General features: G+C 41.0%; 2 protein-coding genes across 4 annotated transcripts in view; one reads left to right on the forward strand and one right to left on the reverse strand.

Moving 5' to 3' along the window:
- SNX11 (sorting nexin 11) overlaps positions 1-9781 on the forward strand; it is a 98179-nt gene extending 88398 nt beyond the window's left edge. For both annotated transcript variants that reach the window (XM_075845209.1, XM_075845208.1), the window contains exons 4-6: positions 1141-1241; positions 2447-2545; positions 4906-9781. In XM_075845209.1, coding sequence (XP_075701324.1) covers positions 1141-1241; positions 2447-2545; positions 4906-5089 — 384 coding nt within the window. In that variant the 3' untranslated portion in view covers positions 5090-9781. The remainder of the gene's footprint in view (positions 1-1140; positions 1242-2446; positions 2546-4905) is intronic.
- Positions 9782-13323: 3542 nt separating this feature from the next.
- The window catches only part of SKAP1 (src kinase associated phosphoprotein 1), a 263107-nt gene continuing 251936 nt past the window's right edge, over positions 13324-24494 (reverse strand). For both annotated transcript variants that reach the window (XM_075846614.1, XM_075846615.1), the window contains one exon: positions 13324-13521. In XM_075846614.1, coding sequence (XP_075702729.1) covers positions 13426-13521 — 96 coding nt within the window. In that variant the 3' untranslated portion in view covers positions 13324-13425. The remainder of the gene's footprint in view (positions 13522-24494) is intronic.

Genomic DNA, 24494 nt, shown 5'->3' on the forward strand with positions numbered 1-24494 from the left:
ATCCCTGGGATTTCTATAGGCTTCAGTGTCCTGCTGGTATTGTTCGCTCTTAGTGCTCCCCCTCTGGGAGCCTTGGAGCTGCATACTTTTGTTGGGGCCCTGATACCCCTTAGCTGACTAAATGATGATGACGTCTTTCTGACCATTATGACTTTGTATTCTCTAAACATGCAAACACATGGAGCCTCATGCATAAGTGGGACAGTTGCCCATAGCAACCAATTAGATTACAGCGCTTATATTTCTGAGGCATGTTCACAAATTAAAGCGGTGATCTGATTGGTCGCTTTTTTTTTATGGTGAACTGTTTCACTAGTTTTATAAATGATTATTTCCAGTGGCTGTACTGTATATGTGTGGAAAATCTGGGTGCCAGCCAATATGGCCACCATTAGAGGCTCTAAAGGGGTTGCCATCCAACTTTCCTAGAATTGCAAATCTGCCTTGTTATATAATGATACATGCCCCAATCTTGTATTACTTAACTACGTAGATTTGCCGTTCAGGACCCTAGAAAGGCAGTGTGCAGAGTAATATTCGGAAGATATTAGATTTATAACATAAAACATTACAGACATCAACCAGAGCCAGCATACGTATGTATTGTAGAATTCATAGCGCATTGAATTCTTTGTTTCGATTTTATTATCCCATCATGGAATTAAAAGCATCTAAGGCAATAAGACTGTGGGGTAGACGAGGGGCCAGTACAGTATAGATGTAGTTTATATACGTGTTATAAACATTATAATCCTACTATTCCCAATATTCAGTCTAATGCTGGAACAATAAAGAACACCTCCAGTCCTCTCCCACACCATTTCTACAGAGCACTGAACTCCCTTCCTGCACTATATCTTGAGCTTAGACCATGCTTATCAATACACTACAATCTTATATTATCACTTGAATTGTATCATGATGAATAGGACATGTTCCGATTGTAGATTGTCCACCATGTTGTATTATTGAGGACTTGTGATGAACAGATGCACCCTACACCTCACCATGTACAGCACGATATCTGCCTCATGTTGTATCACTACTATAATGGGGTACGGCAGAGGCTGCCCAATCTCTTGTGTGGATCTGCCTGTACATAACTGACCATTGATACTGATATTTTACCATCTTTTGTAGACGAACAGCAAGGCGTTCACTGCTAAAACATCTTGTGTCAGAAGACGCTACCGCGAGTTTGCCTGGCTGAGAAAGCAGCTTCAGAAATATGCTGGATTAGCGTGAGTTGTGTGGAAACCTTTTAACACCTGATTTCACCCTCTGGATAATTCCAATGTTCTCCGTTACCTATGCTTGAACCCCTGAATCCTATTATGTAGGAACACTACAAAGATATCTCTCCCCTCCTCCACCATAATTACTACTTTGTCTCATAGATGTCTAGTTCTGAATACCTCCAGATACATGTACGTACACATGTGTGACCGATATCTGCAGCTCATTCTTTAAAGAGTACCTATCACTGGAAGAGGGAGGGCTGTTTTATTATATAACCTTTAAGGAATAAATAATTTTCTAAATATATATATATTTTTTTAAAATGCAAACATAACCCCACTATAAGTGTACTTTCACTATTCCGGCACCTCCTGCGTCCACCCGGCATCATCCAAGCTCAAAATGTGAGATCTCGTTGGCTATCACTAACTGTTGTATTAATATAGCACTTACTGATGGGTAAGCATTAAAATAGATGGCCTATCCTTGGGATAGGCCATAAATATTAGATCAGTGGTGGTCCCCGGCAATCAACTATTTGAGGGGGCCACGACGCTCGTACGAGCGACAGAGCATCTTCATTGTTTACATGGTTCTCCTCTACAATCATACTTGCATGCGCCATTACATTTGTAGCCGCTGTGCAAGATATCGTACCACTGTCCCATTCACTTTTCCTTTGCACCTATGTCAATAAAGGAGTTTTCCAAGTTATTTAAAAAGTTGGCCACGGTAAGGAGGGATGCAAAAGAAAAAAAAAAAAAAAAAAAAAAAGAGTGATTGCTCACCTTACGAATCCCCATCTTTCCAGCGCCGCTGCTGTGTATTGACATAGCTGCAGCGATGATGTGCTTGTATACCCACATGATTGCTGCAGCCAATCACTGGCCTCAGTGGATATACGGCACAGGATCACTAAGGCCATGCTTGTCTGCAGTGATCACGTGGGTATATGGGCACATCATCGCTGTAGCTATGCCAATAAAAAGCGGCGGGGAGGAACAGAGCGGCGGTGCTGGAAAGACAGGATTCTGTGAGGTAAGTAATGGCGCTTTTTGTTTTTGGCATCACTTTTACATTGGTAAATTTTTTTAATAAATTGGAAAACTCCTTGAATCTAAACCATGTCCCGTGGAGGATGTGACTGGCTGCACCTGTCCTTGCTCTTGCTCTGGATTGTATAGTCATATTTATGTTTTTCCACCAGACCAGTACCTGCGTTACCTGGAAAACTTCCCTTTTACATCGGCTGCACTGATGATTTTATTGAGCAAAGGCGGCAAGGGCTCCAGCAGTTCTTGGAAAAGTGAGTATTAATTCAAGGAACATAGCCCAGTGAGGGGTCTTACGGCAGCTTTCTGATGATCCCGAGGAACAATGCGGTATATTTAATAATGGCGTCCTTAGAACAATATTTTTCAAAGAAAAAACAATACATCTAATTTAGCCCAAATTATGGCCAATTGATTTAATTTTGGTGCAATTCACATTAAACTCCCTTAACCCCTTCCCGACTGCCTGTCTTTTGACGGCAGGCGGTGCAGGTCCCCAGTCTACAACGACGACGTCTTTTGGCGTCGCTGTAGAGGAGGCTGATGAGCGCTCATCCTCTAAGCAGTAGCTGTAACGAACAGCTCCTGATCTCAGAGCAGCCTCCTGAACACAGCTGGGGTCGGAAAACATTCGGACCCCAGCTGTTTAACCCTTTGATTGCTGCGGTCCGTGATCGCGGCATGATCAAAGGGAACTCCCCTCTGATCGGATCACCGGGTCTCCGGTGATGCAATCAAAGACCGGGGAATCCCTCTGCAGTCAGCCCTGGGGACCTATAAAGGACCCCAGGGCTGTCTGTTCCGTTTGCCTGCTGTTCAGGCACACTATGTGCTGCCCTAACAGCAGCCTGTGTCATAGTGACACAGTGTAATGTATTAGCATACAGGAGTTTGCTAATACATTATTAGAAAAAACTTAAGTTATAAGTAAAGTTATCCCTTAATAAGATTTAAAAAAAAAAAAGTAACAAAAAATAAATAAAAAAAGTAACAAAAAAAGTCATTATTTTGCATAAAATATATTTGATTTCCCCCACATTACATAAAAACAAAAAACCTACACATATTAGGTATCTACACGACTGTAATTACCTGAAGGATTAATTTAACGGTTTATTTAGCGTAAAACTTGAACGGGATAAAAAATAAACAGGAAAAACAATGGCGAGAATCGCTTTTTCCTATATTCATGGCGTAAAAATATTTTTTTTACCCCCAAACAAAATATATTATATATATATATATACACACACACATACTCTGTGATTACTGATATCTAAATTGAGATATCTGACTCGTTGCACTATAGATTTGACTTCACCTAGTTCTAGTTGTTATGTTGCCGTTTTCATCTATGTCCGGACTGACCTGTATTAACAGGGAGGAAATAGCAGCTTCCTATCAATATTCTGAGTCTCTCTCCATCCGCTTCTCAGCTCTTCATCGCCATGGTGACCACTCCAGTCAGTGATTGGCGGAGAAGCAGTACAGAGAAGATAAGGAGCAGCTGCCCTTTCCTTTCTGTAACTGCCATTGAATAACAATTCAGAGGCAGAATTATATGTGGTTACAAGATATTGTATACAGTGAAACCTTTACAAAAGATCACCCCTGATCTAGAGTAATATATCTTATGTATACTGGCCCTCTGAGATCGCCACCCCTCCAGAAGGCGATTTTTCACAGCAATGTGTGTTTGCCTCAAAAAAAGGCTTGACTGTACATAATATGTCCAGTATCCACATTCTATATTGATAGATATAATGGTATAAGGGCAGTAGCAGCTCTAGGCTTTTAATTGTCCTTGTTCTACGAGTCCTTGAGAAATCATCTGAGACACCGATAGGTCAATCATGGGTTTTCCCACCATAGAACGCGATGGCGTTCTCCCACAGATCCTCAGAAGAGGCTGCGGCGCTTGTGATGTAACATTCAATGAGGAATCCTATGTAAACTAGATCCTACATTTATCATGTGCATGGATGTCAGCGTAGACTTTTATAGAAAACGTGGCTTGTTGCCATGCATGAAAATCACCGTGGTATCATCATCATATTGTAGGATTCTCAATAGCAAATATAGAAGCTTATAGTAATTGTAGTTTAGTCTTTTTTTCTGATGATTGGGCCCAGATCCACTGGTTAGCAGCAGTCAAGGGGCACATTGACACCCACTTTCAGATGTGGATTATACTTCACTTCTGGAATAAGGTCCATGTTACTTGGTGACTCATGGAGGGACATATCCCAGGTTTCTATAAAGGTACTTTTTAGGATATATTCATACAGTCCGGTCAAATCCGTTTATTCCTGCAAAACGCTAGTAAACTATAACTTGAACGTACCTTGTGAACATACCCTAAAAAGTACCCTTATAGAAACCTGGGATATGTCCCTCCATGAGTCACCAAGGAACCTTATTCCAGAAGTGAAGTATAATCCAAATCCGAAAGTGGGTCTCAAAGTGCCCCATGACTGCTGCTAACCAGTGGATCTGGGCACAATCATCAGGAATATGGTATGTAGTAAGACATACTGGCTGCCTGTGCCAATCATAATAAATGAATAGGGGCCACTGTGTACATTGTCTGATCCTATTATTCTTATGTTTGCAGGGCTATACAGAGCATGGTCCTCTTGTCAGACAGTCAGCTGCATCTCTTCCTGCAGAGCCAGCTCTCAGTGGGTGACATTGAAGCTTGTGTTAATGGGCATCAACCGTACACTGCTACAGAAGCGATCCTAAATTATGCCATGTCCAACAGAGGATGGACTCAAGAGGAAACCCTGTCTAGGTAGTAGACAAGGACCTGTAAGTTTATAGCTGCTCGTCCTCTACCTTTTGGCAATGTAGATGTAAAGGGAAAGCCATGGCTCAGCCTGGAACACTTTGCACTTTCATTTTCCACTTGGAATTATTTTAGAAATGAGCTCAGCACCTCCGTCACCCGGTCCTCATTTGCATCTGGCACACTGTAATGAGTCAGATCATGATGTGGATATATTTTCAGGAAATTGGAAGGTGTGTGGAGTTTTCAGGCACATTTCACACTGGAATACTTTATTTCATGCATAAATCTGCAAACATCTCAAGATGATGATTCATATGGCATCTCTCTATGAAAGATGGGACCTGTCCTGAGAGCAGCCGGTGACCTGCATTGTGGACATATCGCATGGACAATGATCGTGTTTACTATCCCTCCCAGCATTACCAACATCTGTACATTTGGGTGCAGTTTGTTTCCAGAATATTTGTGATGGTCAGATGTGTAACACGCCTGCTGGGAAGAGTTTGACAGTTCTAGATTTTCAGGTCCAGATACTCATATTAGGGATCTTCGTTGTGAGTATTTATGCACAATGTTACATGTCGGTTCATGTTTACATACTACAATGTCAGAACAACCAACTGTTATTTTTCTGTTCGTATTAAATATTTTGATGAGTTGCTACATCTATTTGTGCTCGAATCTGACCGATTATCTGCTCGTTTACCCACCGGCCTTAAGGCCGTATTTGCACTGCTGTATTATGGCTCTTTATGAGAACCATGTAATCTAAGAAATGCAGGGACACCTAATGCTAAATATACTTCTCTGACACGGAGCTGTAATATAGCATAAAAGCTAACAGACATACTCTATGGGGGAGATTCTTTTAATTTTTTTTTTATAAGTAAGATGCGTTCAATTAAGTTATGTGCACACCTTATAAAGTTAGGCGCATTTCTGGCCATGAGCTGGCGTAGTCTTCCGCTATAATTTATGCCAGCTTGTGGCGTAAATAATAGTAAATTTGTTAGGTGGTGACAGGTCACATCCCCCGCTCATTTTTCAGAAAGGTGCCGTGCGTGACGCAAATACCTCATGTCAATTGCGAATTCTGCGCCTGAAAACTGGCGTAGAACGTATAACAAATGACCATCCTCCCCCTATGACTGCACTTTAAATCTGGTGGATAAATACAGGAGGTCTGCTTCCTGGGCTCTTCAATGTTCTCTGTTCGGTTTCGGACATCTTATTTGCTTTATAATATGCCGTTTTAAAACCCTACTTTTTCTTATTTTTTGTAATGTTTTGCTAGATCTTGTATAACGGTCATAATACACCTATTTTCTCACTGCTATACTTGTCTCAGATGCATTGCTACTGTAAATTCACGAGATATTTACTTGCGGCATGACTGTACTTTCTTCATCATTGCAGTGCAGCTCAGCAGATCTTATACTGAGCTTCCATAAATTGCTTCACTCCGAAAAACGACAGGGCAACAAATACGTGCCGCACAGGGAGTTCATGGGTAATGTAGTTTTTCCACGTTAGTCACGTGGCACACCTGCTGGACTGCCAATTTCAGGCTCTGCACAGGAAAAAGATATTCGAGCCACGGGAATCAGGAAAAAAAGGGAATTAGCAGGCAGTGGAAACCAGGGCCCATACATACTGTAAGGCACGCTTCTAAAACTTTATTACAGTTGTATGAATTTGGGAAAAACGGGCCTTGGTATTTAGGCTTTTCTTTTTAATACAATTATGCCAAAAAATAGGGTGGTGGCATTATTAAATCACCCCATTACTTCTAGGGGAGAATACATCCGTAAATGAGGAATCCAATAGAACGTTCTATTATTTTTTATATTTTTTTGTCTGGTTTGTTCAGATCAAAAGAAAAAAACCTCCGTATGCATCAGATTTCATATGGAAGTATACAGAGGTACAGTAGAGGCCTCAGGCTCTTCTATGGAAGCCGTATTACACCATAATACAGTAGTGTGCATGAGGCCGGAAGAGAGAATCTGGTGATGACATATCCCCTTTTGATTGCTATCAATTACAAGTGGACACACATCCTGCCTGGCTTAAATAGTAGCAGTGTACCCACACCAGGTCTGCATGACAGCACTGCATCTGACCGCAATCAGAAGGGCACGTGTCCTCAATCACTCACATCCTTGGTTCTTTAATATCAAGTGATCAAATAAAGAAAAGCATGATATTAAAAAATTGTTTTCCATTTTAAAATTACATTTAAGGGACAGTTTTCCTTGAATTTTCCTTTAAAGGGGTTGCACAATGACAGACATTTATGGCATATCTACAGGATATGCCATAAATGTCTGAGAGGTGCAGGTCCCGGACCTGCACCGATCTCCCAAACAAGTGAGGTGGTATAAGCTAAGCCGTATTTGTAATTCCCATAAAAAAGAATGGGAGTTATGGAAACAGTGTAGGTTGCTGTGCTACCCGGTTTCCGTTACTCCCATACGGGCTGTTTTCATAAAAACCCGTCTTCTGTGCACTGAATGCGGAAGCCTCAACAGGCGGGACGTGGTCAGGGGACCCCACATATCCATAAGTATTGCAATCAGACGATCACAGGGTTAAGTATCCTACTGGGCCAAAAATCAAACATGCTTTTTACCCTTTAGGCCACTTCCACATGGCAGTATTTTGCATCTGTATTTGTAAGCCAAAACCAGGAGCAGGTCTAAAACATGAAAGAAGTGCAAATCTCTCCATTTATTATTTTTCTGTTTATTTTCCATTCCTAGTTTGGGTTTCCAAGTACTGAAGCACAATACTGACCAGAATATATTTCTATTTATTTTGGGGGGAGAAAAAACCCATTTAAATTGGTATTGCGATGTCTGTAACGACCTGAACTATAAAAATATCACGTTCTTTATCCCATACATTAAACGCAATAAAAAAAATAAATAAATGTGGAATTGCTGTTTTTTGTTCATCCTACCTCGCAAAACAGGGAATAGAAAGTGATCAAAAAGTAATATATACCCAAAATGGTACCAATGAAAACTGCAACTTGGACCGTAAAAAACAAACCCACTTAGTTTTTTTAATTGAAACTAGTAAAACATATATAAAACTAATTTGTTTTCGCCGTAATCAAATCGATCAATAGAATAAAGCTGACACGTCATTTATACCGCATGGTAAACGCTGTAAATACAAACCCAAAAAACGAGGAATTGTTGTTTTACTACCACCCCCCCAAAAAAAATTACGTCATTTAATACATTATACGTACCCCACAATGTCCCACAGGATATGCCATAAATGTCTCATAGATGCGGATCACAATTCTGGGAACCACAACTACATAGAAAACGGGTCACCAGATTCCAGGCGAGGACTAGTAGAAAGGGCTGGGCATGCGCGCAGCTCTGGGAGTTATGAAAACAGCTGAGCAAGCGCTACTAGGCTGTTTCTGTAACTCCTGTAAAGTGGAGAAAGCCGCGTGCATGGCCCGCCTTCTCTCTACTAGCCACTGTCTCGAATCTGTGGCCAACGGCATCCTCACAAAGCAAAATAAGGGTCGGATGAATCCCGTTCTTGATATAGGTATGGGTTCCAGAGTTGGGAGGGAGCAGCATCTATGAGACATTTATGGCATATTCTGTGGATTGTTGCTTCAAGTATCCTAGTGGGACAAAAATAATGAAAAGTAGTGTATTAAAGTTTAATCAAAATTAAAAAGTACGCCCTTTTTAAGTTGTTTTATTTTTAATGAAGAAAAGGGTTTAATTTATTATATATTTTTGTTTTAAATGGGTCACTGTAAAAAACAACAGCAGCTACATATTCGGTACCGCTGCAATCGTAATGACCCGTGGAACAAACATAACTAATCAGTTATATTGCACGGCACGTGGCGTAAAAAAAAGTCGTAAAAAACAATAGCGGAATTGCAGTTTGTTTTTTTGCTTTCCGCTCTCAAACAAAAAATAAAAGCTAATCAACAAATTATATGTTCCCCAATACGGTACCAATAAAAACTACAACTCATCCCGCAAAAAAACAAGCCCTTATACAGACAGCTACATCGATGGAAAAATAAAGTTATGGATCTCAGACTCTTGTGACACAAAAGACTTGTTTCCATAAAATATTTTATTGTGCAAAACTACTAAAATGTAAAGACTATGCATATTTGCTATCGCCTCATGCGTACCGACCTGTAGAATAAAGTTAACTTGTTCTTTCCACTGAATGGTAAACGGCAAAAACAAAAAAAACTCTTTATGAAATTTATAAAAGTGAATCAATAGATGATACGTGCCCCAAAATGGTGTCATTGAAAAATACAACTCGTCCTGCCAAAAAAACAAGCCATGATATAAGCTACATTGACGGAAAAATAAAGTTAAGGCTCTTGGAATGTCAGGATGAAAAAAAAAAAAAAAACAAAGAAAATGGTTTGGTCATTAACTCCTTAAAGACCGGGACAATTTTGGCTTTGAGGACAGAACAATTTCTTCATTTTTTTCTTTTTGCATCCCATGGCTAATAACTTTTTTATTTTTTGTTTGACATAACTGTATGAGACTTGGGTTTTTGGAGAGACACGTTGTACTTTATGTAGGTGCTGGTTTTTTGTACATTTCCAGCATATAGTGATCATTATAAATGAGGCTATATGTGCAGGTTGTTACGGTCGTGACTATGAATATATGTATATTCTATATTTTGGGACTTATATTAAATAAAGTTTATTTATTGTAAAAATTTGCATTTGTGTGTATTATTTTTTTTACTGATTTTTTATTTAATTTAACAGTCATTGTCCTTCAACGGACCCTGAGTTGTCTGCTCCCCCTCCCTCTTTCTTTTTGAATGTCGCAATCAACTTTAATCGAAACTTTCAAGGGGTTAGAGCAGAGCTGCAGCCGCGGGTATTACAACCTTTGCACTGCTCCCTGCCATTTGCTGTGTCCATGTGATCAGACTGACGCGGCAACATCCAGCAGCTCATGACGAGTATACCAGTCATGCGTCGTGAACCAGTTAAGGCCCAAATAGGCCTGGTCGTCAAATATACAAATATTTTTCATTGAGCTTCAATTAAAATGTCTGGAATGTTTGTTTTTAAGATCGCTGGATCTAACTTTTAGGACGTGTCTGGATGCCATCACTGTCAAATATGACCAAATTGTTTTTAGTAATTTTCTAACTTTTTGACATTTTTGCTTTTTAAGCATTTCTTACTAAACTGCTATGGGCTGTTCTAGAAATAACAAATTTTTTGCAAAATGGCAATAATGAAAAATGTTGCAAGTTCAAACTATTCTCTTTCAAAGGCCCATTCCCGGCCTTTGAACTCTCCATCTAGCTTATAGGTAAGGTAGCCATTGAAGTCTGTGGGAATTACAGAAAAAGCCAAGCATGTGGCACTCAATCTGAATTAGGTGATGGTCCCGGGAGAACGGCTTTTTCCCATCTATCAGAGCATTTATGGTCAATTCTGTGGATAAGATATAAGATGAGAATACCCCTTTAAGGGGTTAAGTATTTTGCCTCTCCCCTGTTGCCTCCTGTGAACAATGGGGATGACTGACCGGAATTACAGAAATATCCTGTCACCTTTGTTCCTTAATTGTTCTGTATGTTTCATCAGAATACAGGCAAAATGTTCCTTTTTAAAACGAAAGCTGCAACATGATTGGTTGCTATATGTAACCACTCCACTTTTTCTTTGCACTAGTTTTGTTAAATCTTCCCCCGTTTCTATCCCCTGGTGATCAATATATAAATACATATCTTAAGTTTTGCAGTAAAATATTCTTCTTTTGTATATATTGTTTGAGGTGTATTTTCTTTGAACAATAAATCCATTTTTGAAAAAGTGTCACTTACGTGGGAACAAATGTTGCTTAAAGTGTTCCAATTAACTTCTCTGACATCGGGCGCGGAGAGGTGCAGGGTGCACACTGGGCAGTACAAGTAAATTAGTAAACCAGGATTCTAATTAAGAAGACCTGTGCACAAAACTCTCCGGTCGTTGTCAACAACTGTAAGGCTGGGTTCACACGACCTATTTTCAGGCGTAAACGAGGCGTATTATGCCTGGATTTACGCCTGAAAATAGGGCTACAATACGTCGGCAAACATCTGCCCATTCATTTGAATGGGTTTGCCGACGTACTGTGCAGACGACCTGTAATTTACGCGGACACTTCTTTGCAACGTAATTTGAGCTGTTCTTCATTGAACTCAATGAAGAGCAGCACAAGATTTACGAGCGTCTCAGACGCCTCGCAAAATACGAGGAGGAGTTTTTACGGCTGAAACGAGGCAGCTGTTTTCTCCTGAAAACAGTCTGTCATTTCAGCCGTAAAAGCCTCTCATCGTGTGCACATACCCTAAAGCCCCAGCCTGCGCCTCTCCGAGGTGTACACAGTTTACAGGATGTGCGTGACTGCTCTTCTTGGGACCTGGATTAACAAATAAGTAGAGTGGGAAAAAGAGGAACTGAAACCCATGCAGAACAAGAGGAAAAAGTACTGGAAGAACAAAGGTACGGGGAGGAAAACAAACAGACAACAAATGTTCAGAAGAAATCGGTGACCTGTAATGTATAAAACTGAAAGGGCATACCAGAATGACAGCCTGACTGATGTAGTCCTTCACCAACTCTGTCCGATCTGCCATACGACTGATACCAATGGTACCCAAAGGACCCAAACTTACTTACAATTGATTCCATTGTGGTGTCCATGGTTTTGGCAGGAAAAATAGCACTACTCTTCTAGTCAAATATTTCAGAACTGCAGATGGAGTCTCCGACAGCAGTGTGAACAGAACCTTAAAGGCTATGTACACTTTTTGAAAAAAAAAATAACGTTTCAGGTCTCAGCCATAGATACAGCTGCTCTGTATACAGGATACAAAGCAGCTGCATAATTTTTTTAATAAACATTCTGAAAGTTGCACTAATTACACGAAAAAAATAAAATAAAAAAAATAAATAAATAAATATATATATATATATATATATATATATATATATATTTCTTTCAAAAGTGTACATAGCCTTTAAGAAATATTTTGAATAAATCTGTTACACAAAACTCTGTCATTGTCCAGATAAATGGTATAATCCCAGTGTGCCACATGTAAAGAATGCGTGCCACCATCAGCAGCTGTCTCCTGCTCCTCCCTACAGTCAGACAGCAGCTATATCCCTTTGCTGAATACTTCAGTCATGCTTCAGATGTCAGTCTCCACAGCTGCTGTTTTGCTTTTTGGTACAGAGCCCATGATAAGACAGTCAGCCAACATGCTCAGCGCTACATTCCTTCTGCATGTGACACCCCCGGGAAGAGCCAACATGGGGATTATTATTGCTGCTCTCCCCCTGATGAGCGCTCCTATACGGATACATCTGCACCTCCAAAACGGATTAGCCAAGAATGATTCTGTCTTTAAATGTAAGTTTGTGTTGTGACATCTCAATCTTTGATCAGAGGTTTAGATCTTACACAATCTACTTTATGCTCATTCTGGAAGTTAACCATTGCAGCGTGAGGAATCATTGGGGCATATTTACTAATACTGGCATACCACATGGACTACTCCTGGTCAGAATTTCCTGATTTGTCACCTTTGTCATGTGCGTTGAAAGCCGAGTCCATATAAGAGCCTGTTCACATCAGCGTCACCCTTCCGTTCATTTGTTCCGCTAGACCTTTCCGTCGGAGGAACCCATGAACGGAAAGGCAAATGGAAACCATAGCTTCCGTTTGCATTACCATTGATTTCAATGGTAATGCTTCCATTGCAAATGGCTTCTGTTTGTTTCCATTCTGTAAGGTTTCTGTTTTGTTTTTTTGCGGAAACAATGGTGCAGTCGACTACGCTATTGGTTCCACAAAAAAATGGAAACAAGCTGAAACCATTTGCAATTGAAGCGTTACCATTGAAATCAATTAAGGTAATGCAAACGGAACCTATGGCTTCCGTTTGCCTTTCCGTTCATGGGTTCCTCTAACAGAACCCATCAACACAAGGGTGACGCTGATGTGAACATTATATTTGAACATGGGGACAAGCAATATATACTTCTGCACAGATTTGTTTACTAGAATCAATACTTTGGCACAAGTAGATACAGATTACCAGGCTGTCCACTGGAGATGAAATCTATCCCTGGATTTAGACACTCACAGTTTGCCATCTAGTGGTCACCAGCATGACTTTCAGGACCTGTCTGAGGGAAAACAGATGCCTTAGTTCATGAAGCAATTCTTTATTTTGGCGGACGTTTAATACTTCTATCAAAATGTATCACAGCACAAGCAGTTTCTCTTTCATTTGGAAGTGCTGCACCTCTGTTCATCTTAGGTCAAAGGCGGCTTGTAAATACTCCTTCGGTATGATACCAATTATTCCATCCAGCTCTCCAACCCACCAGCCGTAAGCATTGTATTCCTAAAGTAAAATAGAACGATTAATTGAAGAAAGCAGAAAATCTGAATAAGCAATATACAGATAGTCATCAAAATATTGACATTTCTTCTATCACATTCAGACAAAAGACATTAACCCCTTCCCTCTTTAGCCACTTTTGACCTTCCTGACAGAGCCTCATTTTTCAAATCTGACATGTTTCACTTTATGTGGTAATAACGTTGAAATGCTTTCACCTATCCGGGCGATTCTGAGATTGTTTTCTCGTGACACATTGGACTTTAAGATAGTGGTAAAATTTGGTCGATACATTCATTTATTTAATTGTGAAAAACACGAAAATATAGTGAAAAATTGCAAAAATTAGCATTTTTCTCAATTTAAATGTATCTGCTTGTAAGACAGGCAGTAATACCACACAAAATTGTTGCTAATTAACATCCCCCATATGTCTACTTTAGATTGGCATCGTTTTTTGAACATCCTTTTATTTTTCTATGACCTCACAAGGCTTAGAACTTTAGCAGCAATTTCTCACATTTTCAAGAAAATTTCAAAAGGCTATTTTTACAGGGGCCAGTTCAGTTGTGAAGTGGTTTTGAGGGCCTTATATATTAGAAACCCCCAAAAAGTCACCCCATTTTAAAAACTTCACCCCTCAAAGTATTCAAAACAGCATTTAGAAAATGTCTTAACCCTTTACACATTTCACAGGAATTAAAGCAAAGTAGAGGTGAAATTTACAAAATTTCATATTTTTTTGCAGAAATAAATTTTTAATACAATTTTTTTTATAACACAGAAGGTTTTACCAGAGAAATGCAACTCAATATTTGTTGCCCAGTTTCTGCAGTTTTAGGAAATATCCCACATGTGGCCGTAGCGTGCTACTGGACTGAAGCACCGGCCTCAGAAGCAAAAGGAGCACCTAGTTGATTTTGGTGCCTTATTTTTGTTAGAATATATTTTAGGCACCATGTCAGGTTTGAAGGGCTCTTGCGGTGCCAAAACAGTGAAAATCCCCCAAAAGTGACCCCATCTGGGAAACTAGACACCTCAAGGAAATTATCTAGGGGTGTAGTGAGCATTTTGACCGCACAGGTTTTTTACAGAAATTATTGGAAGTAGGCCGTGAAAATTAAAATCAACATTTCTTCAAAGAAAATGTAGGTTTAGCGATTTTTTTTCTCATTTCCACAAGGACTAAAGGAGAAAAAGCATCGCAAAATTTGTAAAGCAATTTCTCCCGAGTAAAACACTACCCCACATGTGGTAATAAATGGATATTTGGACACACGGCAGGGCTTAGAAGGGAAAGAGCGCAGTTTGGCTTTTGGAGCTCAAATTTAGCAGGAATGGTTTGAGAGGCCATGTCACATTTACAAAGCCCCTGAGGGGACAAAACTGTGGAAACCCCCCACAAGTGACCCCGTTTCGGAAACTACACCCATTGAGGAAATTATCTAGGGGTATAGTGAGCGTTTTGACCCCACAGGTTTTTTGCATAAATTATTGAAAGTAGGCTGTGAAAATGATCATCTAAATTTTTTCAAAGAAAATGTAGGTTTAGCTAATTTATTCTCATTTTCACAAGGACTGAAGGAGAAAAAGCACCGTAAAATTTGTAAAGCAATTTCTCCCGAGTAAAACAATACCCCACATGTGGTAATAAACGGCTGTTTGGACACACGGCAGGGCTTAGAAGGGAAACAGCACTATTTGGCTTTTTGAGATCACATTTAGCAGGAATGGTTTGCGGAGGCCATGTCACATTTGCAAAGCCCCTGAGGGGACAAAACAATGAAAACGCCCAAAAAAGGGACTCCACCTAGGAAACTACACCTCTTGAGGAATTCATCTAGGGGTGTAGTAAGCATTTTGACCCCACAGACGTTTCATAGAATTTATTAGAATTAGGCAGTGAAAATAAAAACAGTCCTTTTTCTTCAATAAGACGTAGCTTTAGCGCAAATTTTTTCATTTTCTCAACAAATAAAGGAAAAAAAGAACCCAAAATTTGTAAAGCAATTTCTCCCGAGTACGGCAATACCCCATATGTGGTCATAAACTGCTGTTTGGGCAAACGGCAGGGCTCAGAAGGAAAGGACCGCCATTTGGAGTGCAGATGTTGCTGGATTGGTTTCTGGGCGCCTGTGGGCCCAAAACAGTGGAAACCCCCCAGAAGTGACCCCATTTTGGAAACTACACCCCTCAATGCATTTACCAAGGGGTGTAGTAAGCATTTTAACCCTGCAGGTGTTTTGTAGAAATTAGTGTTTACTCGATGTTGCAGAGTGAAAATGGGATTTTCTTCCATAGATATGCCAATATGTGGTGCCCGGCTTGTGCCACCATAACAAGACAGCCCTCTAATTATTATGCGGTGTTTCCCGGTTTTAGAAACACCCTACATGTGGCCCTAATCTTTTGCCTGGACATATGACAGGGCTCAGGAGTGAAGAGTACCATGCGGAGTGGAGGCCTAATTTGGCGATTTACAAAGTATTGGTTCACAACTGCAGAGGCTCAGATGTGAAATAATAAAAAGAAACCCCTGAGAAGTGACCCCATTATGGAAACTGCACCCCTCAAGGCATTTATTAAGAGGTGTAGTGAGGATTTTCACCCCACAGGTCTTTTCCATAAATGAATGCACTGCGGATGGTGCAAATTAAAAATTTATATTTTTCCCTAGATATGCCATTCAGTGGCAAATATGTCATGCCAAGCTTATGACACTGGAGACACACACCCCAAAAATTGTTAAAAGGGTTCTCCCGGGTATGACGATGCCATATATGTTGAAGGAAACTGCTGTTTGGGGACGCTGTAGGGTTCAGAGCCGAGGGAGCACCATTTGGCTTTTGGAGAGCGGATTTTGCTTGGTACAAAATTTGTTTGAGTATTGCTGGTGTTTTATAATGTGGGGGTACATGTAAGCGGGGCGGAGTATATAAGGGGCATAGTCAGGTGGTATGAAAAAAAAAAAATAATCCATAGATGTGTGTTACGCTGTGAAGCAATCCTTTCCGCACAGGCCAGTGTCGCACTGATAAATGGTGTAATTTCTTATCCCCCTTTTGATCCACACTCCGCACCTTTGTAGTTTGAGGAATTTTGCTGGGAAGTGTTGTCCTGGTATAATACGGGCACCGTCGCTTCCAGCGGATAGGTTTGGGCCCTCCCTTTCCTGGTTCCCTAATTTTAGGTCCTTGATAAATCGCCTCTTCAAACTGAAGAAATGTTCCCCTCGGGCACAACTGCATATTTTTTTATTTCCTGACTTATTGGAGCCATAACTAATTTTATTTTTCATAGACGTAGCGGTATGAGGGCTGGTTTGTTGCGGGATGAGCTGTAGTTATTATTGGTACCATTTTGGGGTACATGCGACTTTTTGATCACCTTTTACCCTATTTTTTGGGATGCCAGGTAAACAAAAAAATGCAATTCTGGCACAGCTTTTTTCGTTTTTTTTATACAGCGTTCACCATGCGTTATAAATTACATGTTAACTTTATTCTGCAGGTCCGTACGATTCTGGCGATACCTAATTTATAGCATTTTTTTTTATGTTTTACAACTTTTTTCACAATAAAATTACTTTTGTAAAAAGAATGTATTTTTTTCTGTCGCCAATTTGTGAGAACCATAACGTTTTAATTTTTTTGTCGACGGAGGTGTATGAGGGCCTGTTTTTTGTGGGACAAGCTATAGTTTTTATAGGTACCATTTTTGGATACGTGCGACTTTTTGATCACTTTTTATTCTAATATTTGTAGGGCAAAGTATCTAAAAAACAGAAACTCTGGTAACGTTTTTTACGTTTTTTTTACGCTGTTCACCGCGTGCAATAAATAATACAATATTTTGATACCTCAGGTCGTTACGGTCGTGGCGATACCAAATACATATGGTTTATTATTATTTTTCAATAATAAAGGACTTGATAAGAGTAAAAGGGGAATTGTGTTTTATTTGATTACTTGAAACTTTTATTGTTTTCAAACTTTTATTTTTTGCACTTTTTTATACTTTTTTTACACTTTTCTTCAAGTCCCACTAGGGGACTTGAAGGTCCAACGGGCAGATTTTTTTTTTTCTAATACATTGCACTACCTATGTAGTGCAATGTATTAGATCTGTCAGTCATTCACTGACAGCAAGCCGATTAGGCGTCGCCTCCCGGCGGGGCCTAAATCGGCTTCCGTAATGGCAGAGCAGGAGACCATTGTGTCTCCTGTTGCCATAACAGCAGTCGCCAGTCCCGATTGCCTGTCAGGGCTGGCGATCTGCTAGTAACCGCTACGATGCAGCAATCGCTTTCGATTGCTGCATCGAAGGGGTTAATGGCAGGGATCGGAGCTAGCTCCGGTTCCTGCTGTTACAGGTGGATGTCAGCTGTACAGTACAGCTGACATCCACCGCTGATGACGCCGGATCAGCTCCTGACCCGGCGCCATCTTGCCGGCAGCTACGGAAGCCGATCAGGCTCCGCCGCCGGGCGGCTCTTGACCGGCTTCGGTGCTAGGCAGACCGGGAGGCCAGTATTAGGCCTCCGGTTGCCATTGCAGCCACCGGAACCCCGGCAATTTCATTGCTGGGGCTCCGATGAGCTGCAAACACCTTAAGTGCAGCGATCGCGTTTGAGCGCTGCACTTAAGGGGTTAATGGCGGGGATCGAAGCTAATTTCGGTCCCCGCCGTTACAGTCGGATGTCAGCTGTAAGATCCAGCTGAGATCCGGTGATGATGGCACCGACTCAGTTTCTGAGCCGGTGCCAAACATTTGACGTACATGTACGGCATTTTGCGGGAAGTCAATGCTTTCCATGACGTACATGTACGGCAAATGTCGGGAAGGGGTTAAAGGCAAATCTCTAGTACTGAGAGGCTGAAATGACTAAAGGACAAAGCCTACAATAAACGTAAAGGGGTATTCCCACCTAAGACATTTATGGCATATCAACAGTATTGTTCCATAAGTGATGATAGGTGGTAGGTTCCATCTACTGGAGAATGGGGGTCTTCTGTTCGACATTCTACAGAGGAGATGGAGAGATGTCCGCGCTTCTCTCTCCTGAGAGTTGCAAAACACTGTCAGGGTATGTTCACACGCAAACGCAAAATACGTCTGAAATTACGAAGCGGTTTTCAGGCAAAAACAGCTCCTGAATTTCAGAAGTTTTTGCAAGTACTCACGTTTTTCGCGGCGTCCATTACGGACGTAATTGGAGCTGTTTTTCAATGGAGTCAATGAAAAACGGCTCCAAAAACGTCCCAAGAAGTGTCCTGCACTTCTTTAACGCGCGCGTATTTTTATGCGCCGTCTTTTGACAGCGACACGTAAAATTACACCTCGTCTGAACAGAACATCGTAAAATCCATTGCAAGCAATGGGCAGATGTTTGCAGACGTAATGGAGCAGTCTTTTCAGGCGTAATTCAAGGCGTAAAACTCCTGAATTACGTCTGAAAATAGGTTGTGTGCACATACGCTCACTGTTAATCCCACAAACCACAATTGAGATAGCAGCACACATGTTCGGCCAACTTGTCTTCTCTCTGAAGGGCTGGGGGAGCATTCTCGTGAAAGGTGGGGGTTTCACCTGTGGGACTGCCTATATGATTATACTAATACACATACCTATCTACTCTACATATGTGCCCTTACTGGAGCCCCATTTATATCAAACTATAGATGGGTATAAAGCAATCCAAAACCTAAAACTCACCTCGTGAACACTGTGATGCTGACAAGAGCTGAGAAACCTTAGATTGTATACAGCATTAAGGGCCCATTCACACGAACGTTAATCTTGTCTGTGTGCTCTGGTTTGAAACAACGCACGGCATACGGCCCCATTGATTTCAATGGAGCCATTCACACATGCGTGAGTTTTCACACAGCGAGACTCCGTTGCGTAAAACTCATTGCGTCTTCATGCACCTAGCCGCCCATTGAAGTCAATGGGTGCGTGAAAACCACGGACAGCCCTCAGACGCAAAGCCGTGTGCTGTCCGGTTTCATGCATCAATTACATTAAAAAAAAAAAAAAAAAGTTGAGTGAATGAAAAACGCATTTGACTCGCAAAGCACACTGCTGCATAATGCAACGGACAGATTTATGCGTGTTGTTTACGGGCGTAAATCTGTCACGCTCGTGTGAATGTAGCCTTAGTATTTTATTATTGAGGTAAATGCAATGTACGCTACCTCTAGTGACGGCTGCACACAGCCAGAATGTTGTCCTTTAACCTCTTGACGCGCTGCGCCACAACTGTACGTCCTGCAGGGGGCTTGCTTCCCGCACCAAGAAGTACAGTTGCGGAGAGATTCCCGGCGCACTCTGTCCTAACAGACAATGTCCGGGAACCAGGAGAACAGCTGCCCCCGACAGCTGACACTCCAGTCTTGCCGGTCAGCGGATCATCGTCGCGGATTTCAGCAATTAACCTCATAAATGCGGCAACCGATTGCCGCATTTAAGGGGTTTGAAGCACATCGGCAGCCCCCACTAAGTGATTGTGGGGGCTGCCGATGCTTGGCGTGGCAATCGGAGGCCAGACAGAGTGTGACTGTCACGTCACAATGACAGTTAGAATACATTACACTACGTAGGTAGTGTAATGTACTCTAGCAGCGATCAAAGCTGCAAGTCTAAATGACCCCTAGTGGGACAAGTAAAAAAAAAAAAAAGTTATGAAAAGGTTTTAGAAAAAGTGTAAAAATAAAAGTTATAAGTTATACAAACAAAAAATGCTATTTTTCCTATAAGACTCATTATAGGAAAAAAATGAACACGTTAAAAAAAGTACACATATTTGCATTCGTAACGACCCAAACTATAAAAATATAATATTATTTTTCCCGTACGAAACACCCCAAAAAAAAATCAATAAAAAAACTACACCAGAAATACAATTTTTTGGTCACCACCCTCTCAAAATAGAGAATAAAAAGTGATCAAAAAGTCGCAGGTACCCGAAAATATTACAGATAAAAACTACAACCCGTCCCGCAAAAAACAAGCCCAAACACAGCGTTTTTGACTAAAATATAAAAAAGTTATGGCTCTCAGAATATGGTGACACAAAAAATAAATTTTATAAAAAAGTGATTTTATTGCGCAAACGCTGCAAAACATAAAAAAAAACTATATATATATGGTATCGCCGTAATCATACCGACCTGCAAAATAAAGTAAAACTGTCATTTATAGCACACGGTGAACGCCACAAAAAATAAACTAAAAAACATGGTCAGAATTGCTTGTTTTTGGTCACCTTGCTTGCAAAAAAATGAAATAAAAAGTAATCAAAAAAAAATCGCATGTACCCCAAAATGGTATCAATGAAAAGTACAGATTGTCCCGCAACAAATAAGCCCTCACAGGGCTCCGGTGGTGAAAAAATAAAAAAGTTCTGGCTCTCAGAATATGGCAATGCGGAATGTGCAGAGCGTTCCAAAATCGGATAAGATAAGACGCCATTTATCAGTGCGACACCGGCCACATATCTATGTATTATTATTTATTTACCGCATTATTATATCCTCTTATTATGCCCTGATGTACTCTGCCCAGCTTACATATGCCCGCACATTATAAACTGAAATACCAGCAAAACCCCAAACAGAACAGTTACCAAGCAAAATCTGCACTCCAAAAGCAAAATGGCGTCCCTCTCTTCTGAGCCCTGGAGCGTGCTAAAACAGCAGTTTGCGCCCACATATACAGCATCGCCATACCCGGGAGAACCCGCTTAACATTTTATGAGGTATTTGTCTTCAGTAGCACAAACTGGGCACAACATATTATGCACCAAAATGGCATACCAGTGGAAAATTTCAATATTCACACCATCCGCTGTGCATTAACCCCTTTGCGCACTATGACTTAACAGCACGTCATGGTGCGGGGGTTGATGTATGGAGCGGGCTTTACTTTATAAGTAAATTGCATGACGTGTTTTTTTATTTACTGATGCTTACTAGGGTTATAGTCCAGAGCTACAGCCACAATTTTGCAGGCTTCAGAGCTGTAATCTCCCAGCATTCCTTGCTGGCTCAATGTTTGCACAGAACTTGCTCAGTTGATCTGTATTCTGGGTAGTAAATTCTTTACATCTGTCATTGCACAGTAATCTCATTTATGCAAAAAGTTAGGTGCTCAATTTCCTGAATTCTGCATGCTGCAGAATTAATAAATATTATGGGATATAAGATCACAAAGTTTAAGTAATTTACTAAAACAAAACACAAATAATGTTATGGTTCCTCCATGTATACCAGCTTAGTATCTGTACAGAACTTTTACCCTTGTGATTGAATTGTCAACTTTATATCAGGCCAGGCAATGTACTAAAATTTAATGAAGGAGAACTAGTGATTTTTACGTTAATCTGCACCGTAACAAGGATGAACATTCCCTTTAATACATTTTTATTGCGGTCAGAGCTTTGTTTTTCTGATCGAGCACAAAATGCCTCAGCATAGACATTGATTTAAAAGATCACATGCTAGCTGTGTGTGGCCGCCACTAGAGGGAGCTTACTGCATACCATGTATACATTAAACTCAATAACACGGTATGCAGCAAGCGGCTCTATTGGCCTCTGAAGGCAACCAGAATGAATGAATGAATATATATTTGGACCTAAAAACGACACGATTATTTAATTGTTAATAGTATCAGCAGCTCACAATGGTAGAAGCTATTTTTTGCTGTGCCTCATTGCTTTTTCCTAATGATCTTCTAAACTGTATTCATGTGAATAATGACTCCAAAAAAATTGCTATATCCATCACAAACCTTATTCTTGTGCGAATATCTGCGTTTTCATTACAGTAGCAAAATGCAGAAGTGTGTCGTCTGCACTCTGAAATATGTAACGGATGCAGTAAAATGGAGGTAGGTTTACTGTGATGGGCCGGGTTTGGCTGCAAGGACAAGACTATGTCAAACATTAAGTAAGCCGTGGGCAGGCTGATGGCTTCATTATGCTGGAACTAACAGTCTGTACTAGTAAGTTGATTAGACAAGTGAATAGGGAGCTGAAAATATCTTATTCTTCCAGAGGAAGGAGTCCCTTGTAAACTCATGTCTGGAATATCCAAACACCCCCTTTAGTCTGCAATGTCAGCTTCCAGTTTCCCGCCTGCCAGCACCAGGACAGGAAGGCGTCATAAAAACCAGTCCCACTGCCTGAGCCACTCAGGGCCTCGGAACCACACACAATCAAAAGATACGTACTAATTAAATCCGGCACACAACCATCCGCACCAAACATTTCTCTCACTACTGCGTGCCAAAAAGAATTAAAAGAACATTAAACTCCCAGCAATAACATCTAAACTCCCGTTCTGTCTGCCAAATTGCACCGCTCTGGATTATACAGATGTTTGTTAATTATGCTAATTTTTATTAAACTATTAAAAGGAAGAGTGTGCTGGCACAGCCAGTCTCGAATGTGCTGTGTTTAGGATCCTAACTCCTCATGCTCGCCCAAGCGCGGAGCCTTACCCCTCATCCCTAAAGGGTAACAGACAGAGGGCATCATAGTTAGGGACAAGGCACCCCAAAAAAAGTTGCCTGAAACATTATCTTATCAGACGGGCAAAAAAGGCTTAAGGAATTATTGAGTATTAAAAGCTGTGCTTAGGTACCAGGCTGTCGGATACGCGCCCAGATGCAAGAGGATGGCTCAGAGGCAAGACGGACGTAAATCTGTCTGTAGCACCAGATCATTGAGAGCTTGATGTATGTCCTGGGTGTCTAATCAATCTCCGTTATTGGTTTATGATTGCTTATTGCCAGTAATCGTGCCTGTCTGTCATACATTATTGTTTAGAAATGAATAAATTACAATATGCAGCCTCTGTCTGTTCTCCCGCCATGTGATGACAGTGATCCATCTCTCCCTGAGCTTCCTTATAATGCAGGCAAGAAGTGAGGTGTTCTCATGTCAGTGACAGGGAATTATAGCTTTGTCATAGGGACGCACTGCTGGATGAAGAGGATCTCACAATCCAGCTGCTGTTAACTGGCACAAATACATGCCATGGCCAACCCATTATTATCTATGCAAGCAAACTAAACTCCTCTAGGGATTCAGAAGAGCTGTGCACAACTAACTGCTCTGTTTGGCCTAATAAATGATAATGCAAATAAAACAATAAAGAGAATCTCCAATATAGTGCAATCCGGCCGCTTGTAATAAAAACGGCAGCGTCCCCGGTCAAAACCCCAAACATTTATCTCCCGATCACAAGTCGCTTAACTACTAATATGCAGCAGTAAGAAAGGTACAGAAATGGGGTTCAAACCAGTCCGCGAGGTCACACACATATGTCAAATGGAAATGAGTCGTATACATCATTACTGATGCCCCATCAGCTCCCGCTGCAATATCGTTATACATGAGTAATACTGAAAAGGAATATGCTAGGCGAAAGATGAGATAGGGGTAAGGAAGCCGGATAAATACAACCTTCATCTAGCTCTGACCCTAACCTGCTGTTAATACGATAGGCCTATGAAATGCAGGCATTAATACCGACTCCATAAAGTGCGCACTGCTCTGACCGCACTCACTCCCTGAGGCACCGCAGCACAATTTGGAAACAATGTGAAGGAAACGTTTAATCTGCTCAACCCATCTGTGCTGCGCATTTCTCCAGCTCTCCGTGAGAGAGAGGCGCCTCCAATCTCCACATTGCCTTTAATATTCTCCTAAATCACATCAGCCGCACGCTGGAAGGGCTATTGCTGGCGTATCACAGGTTCATGTAAAGTGCACAGGGAGGGGGACAGGGAGACGTGGATAATTTCTATTTATTAGAGAAATATCCAAGTCTCGTCTTCTTGGCCCTCCGCAGAACTGCTGCCGAGCGCACAAGGCTCCTGATTAAGCTTTCTCGTTACCAGATGGGTGGAAGTGAAGGGTGTCGTAATTTGTATTTTTTGTTAATTAGCTTTGCTGTGTGATCTGCTGC

The sequence above is a fragment of the Rhinoderma darwinii genome, chromosome 13 (assembly GCF_050947455.1).
Source record: "Rhinoderma darwinii isolate aRhiDar2 chromosome 13, aRhiDar2.hap1, whole genome shotgun sequence".
Taxonomy (NCBI): domain Eukaryota; kingdom Metazoa; phylum Chordata; class Amphibia; order Anura; family Rhinodermatidae; genus Rhinoderma; species Rhinoderma darwinii.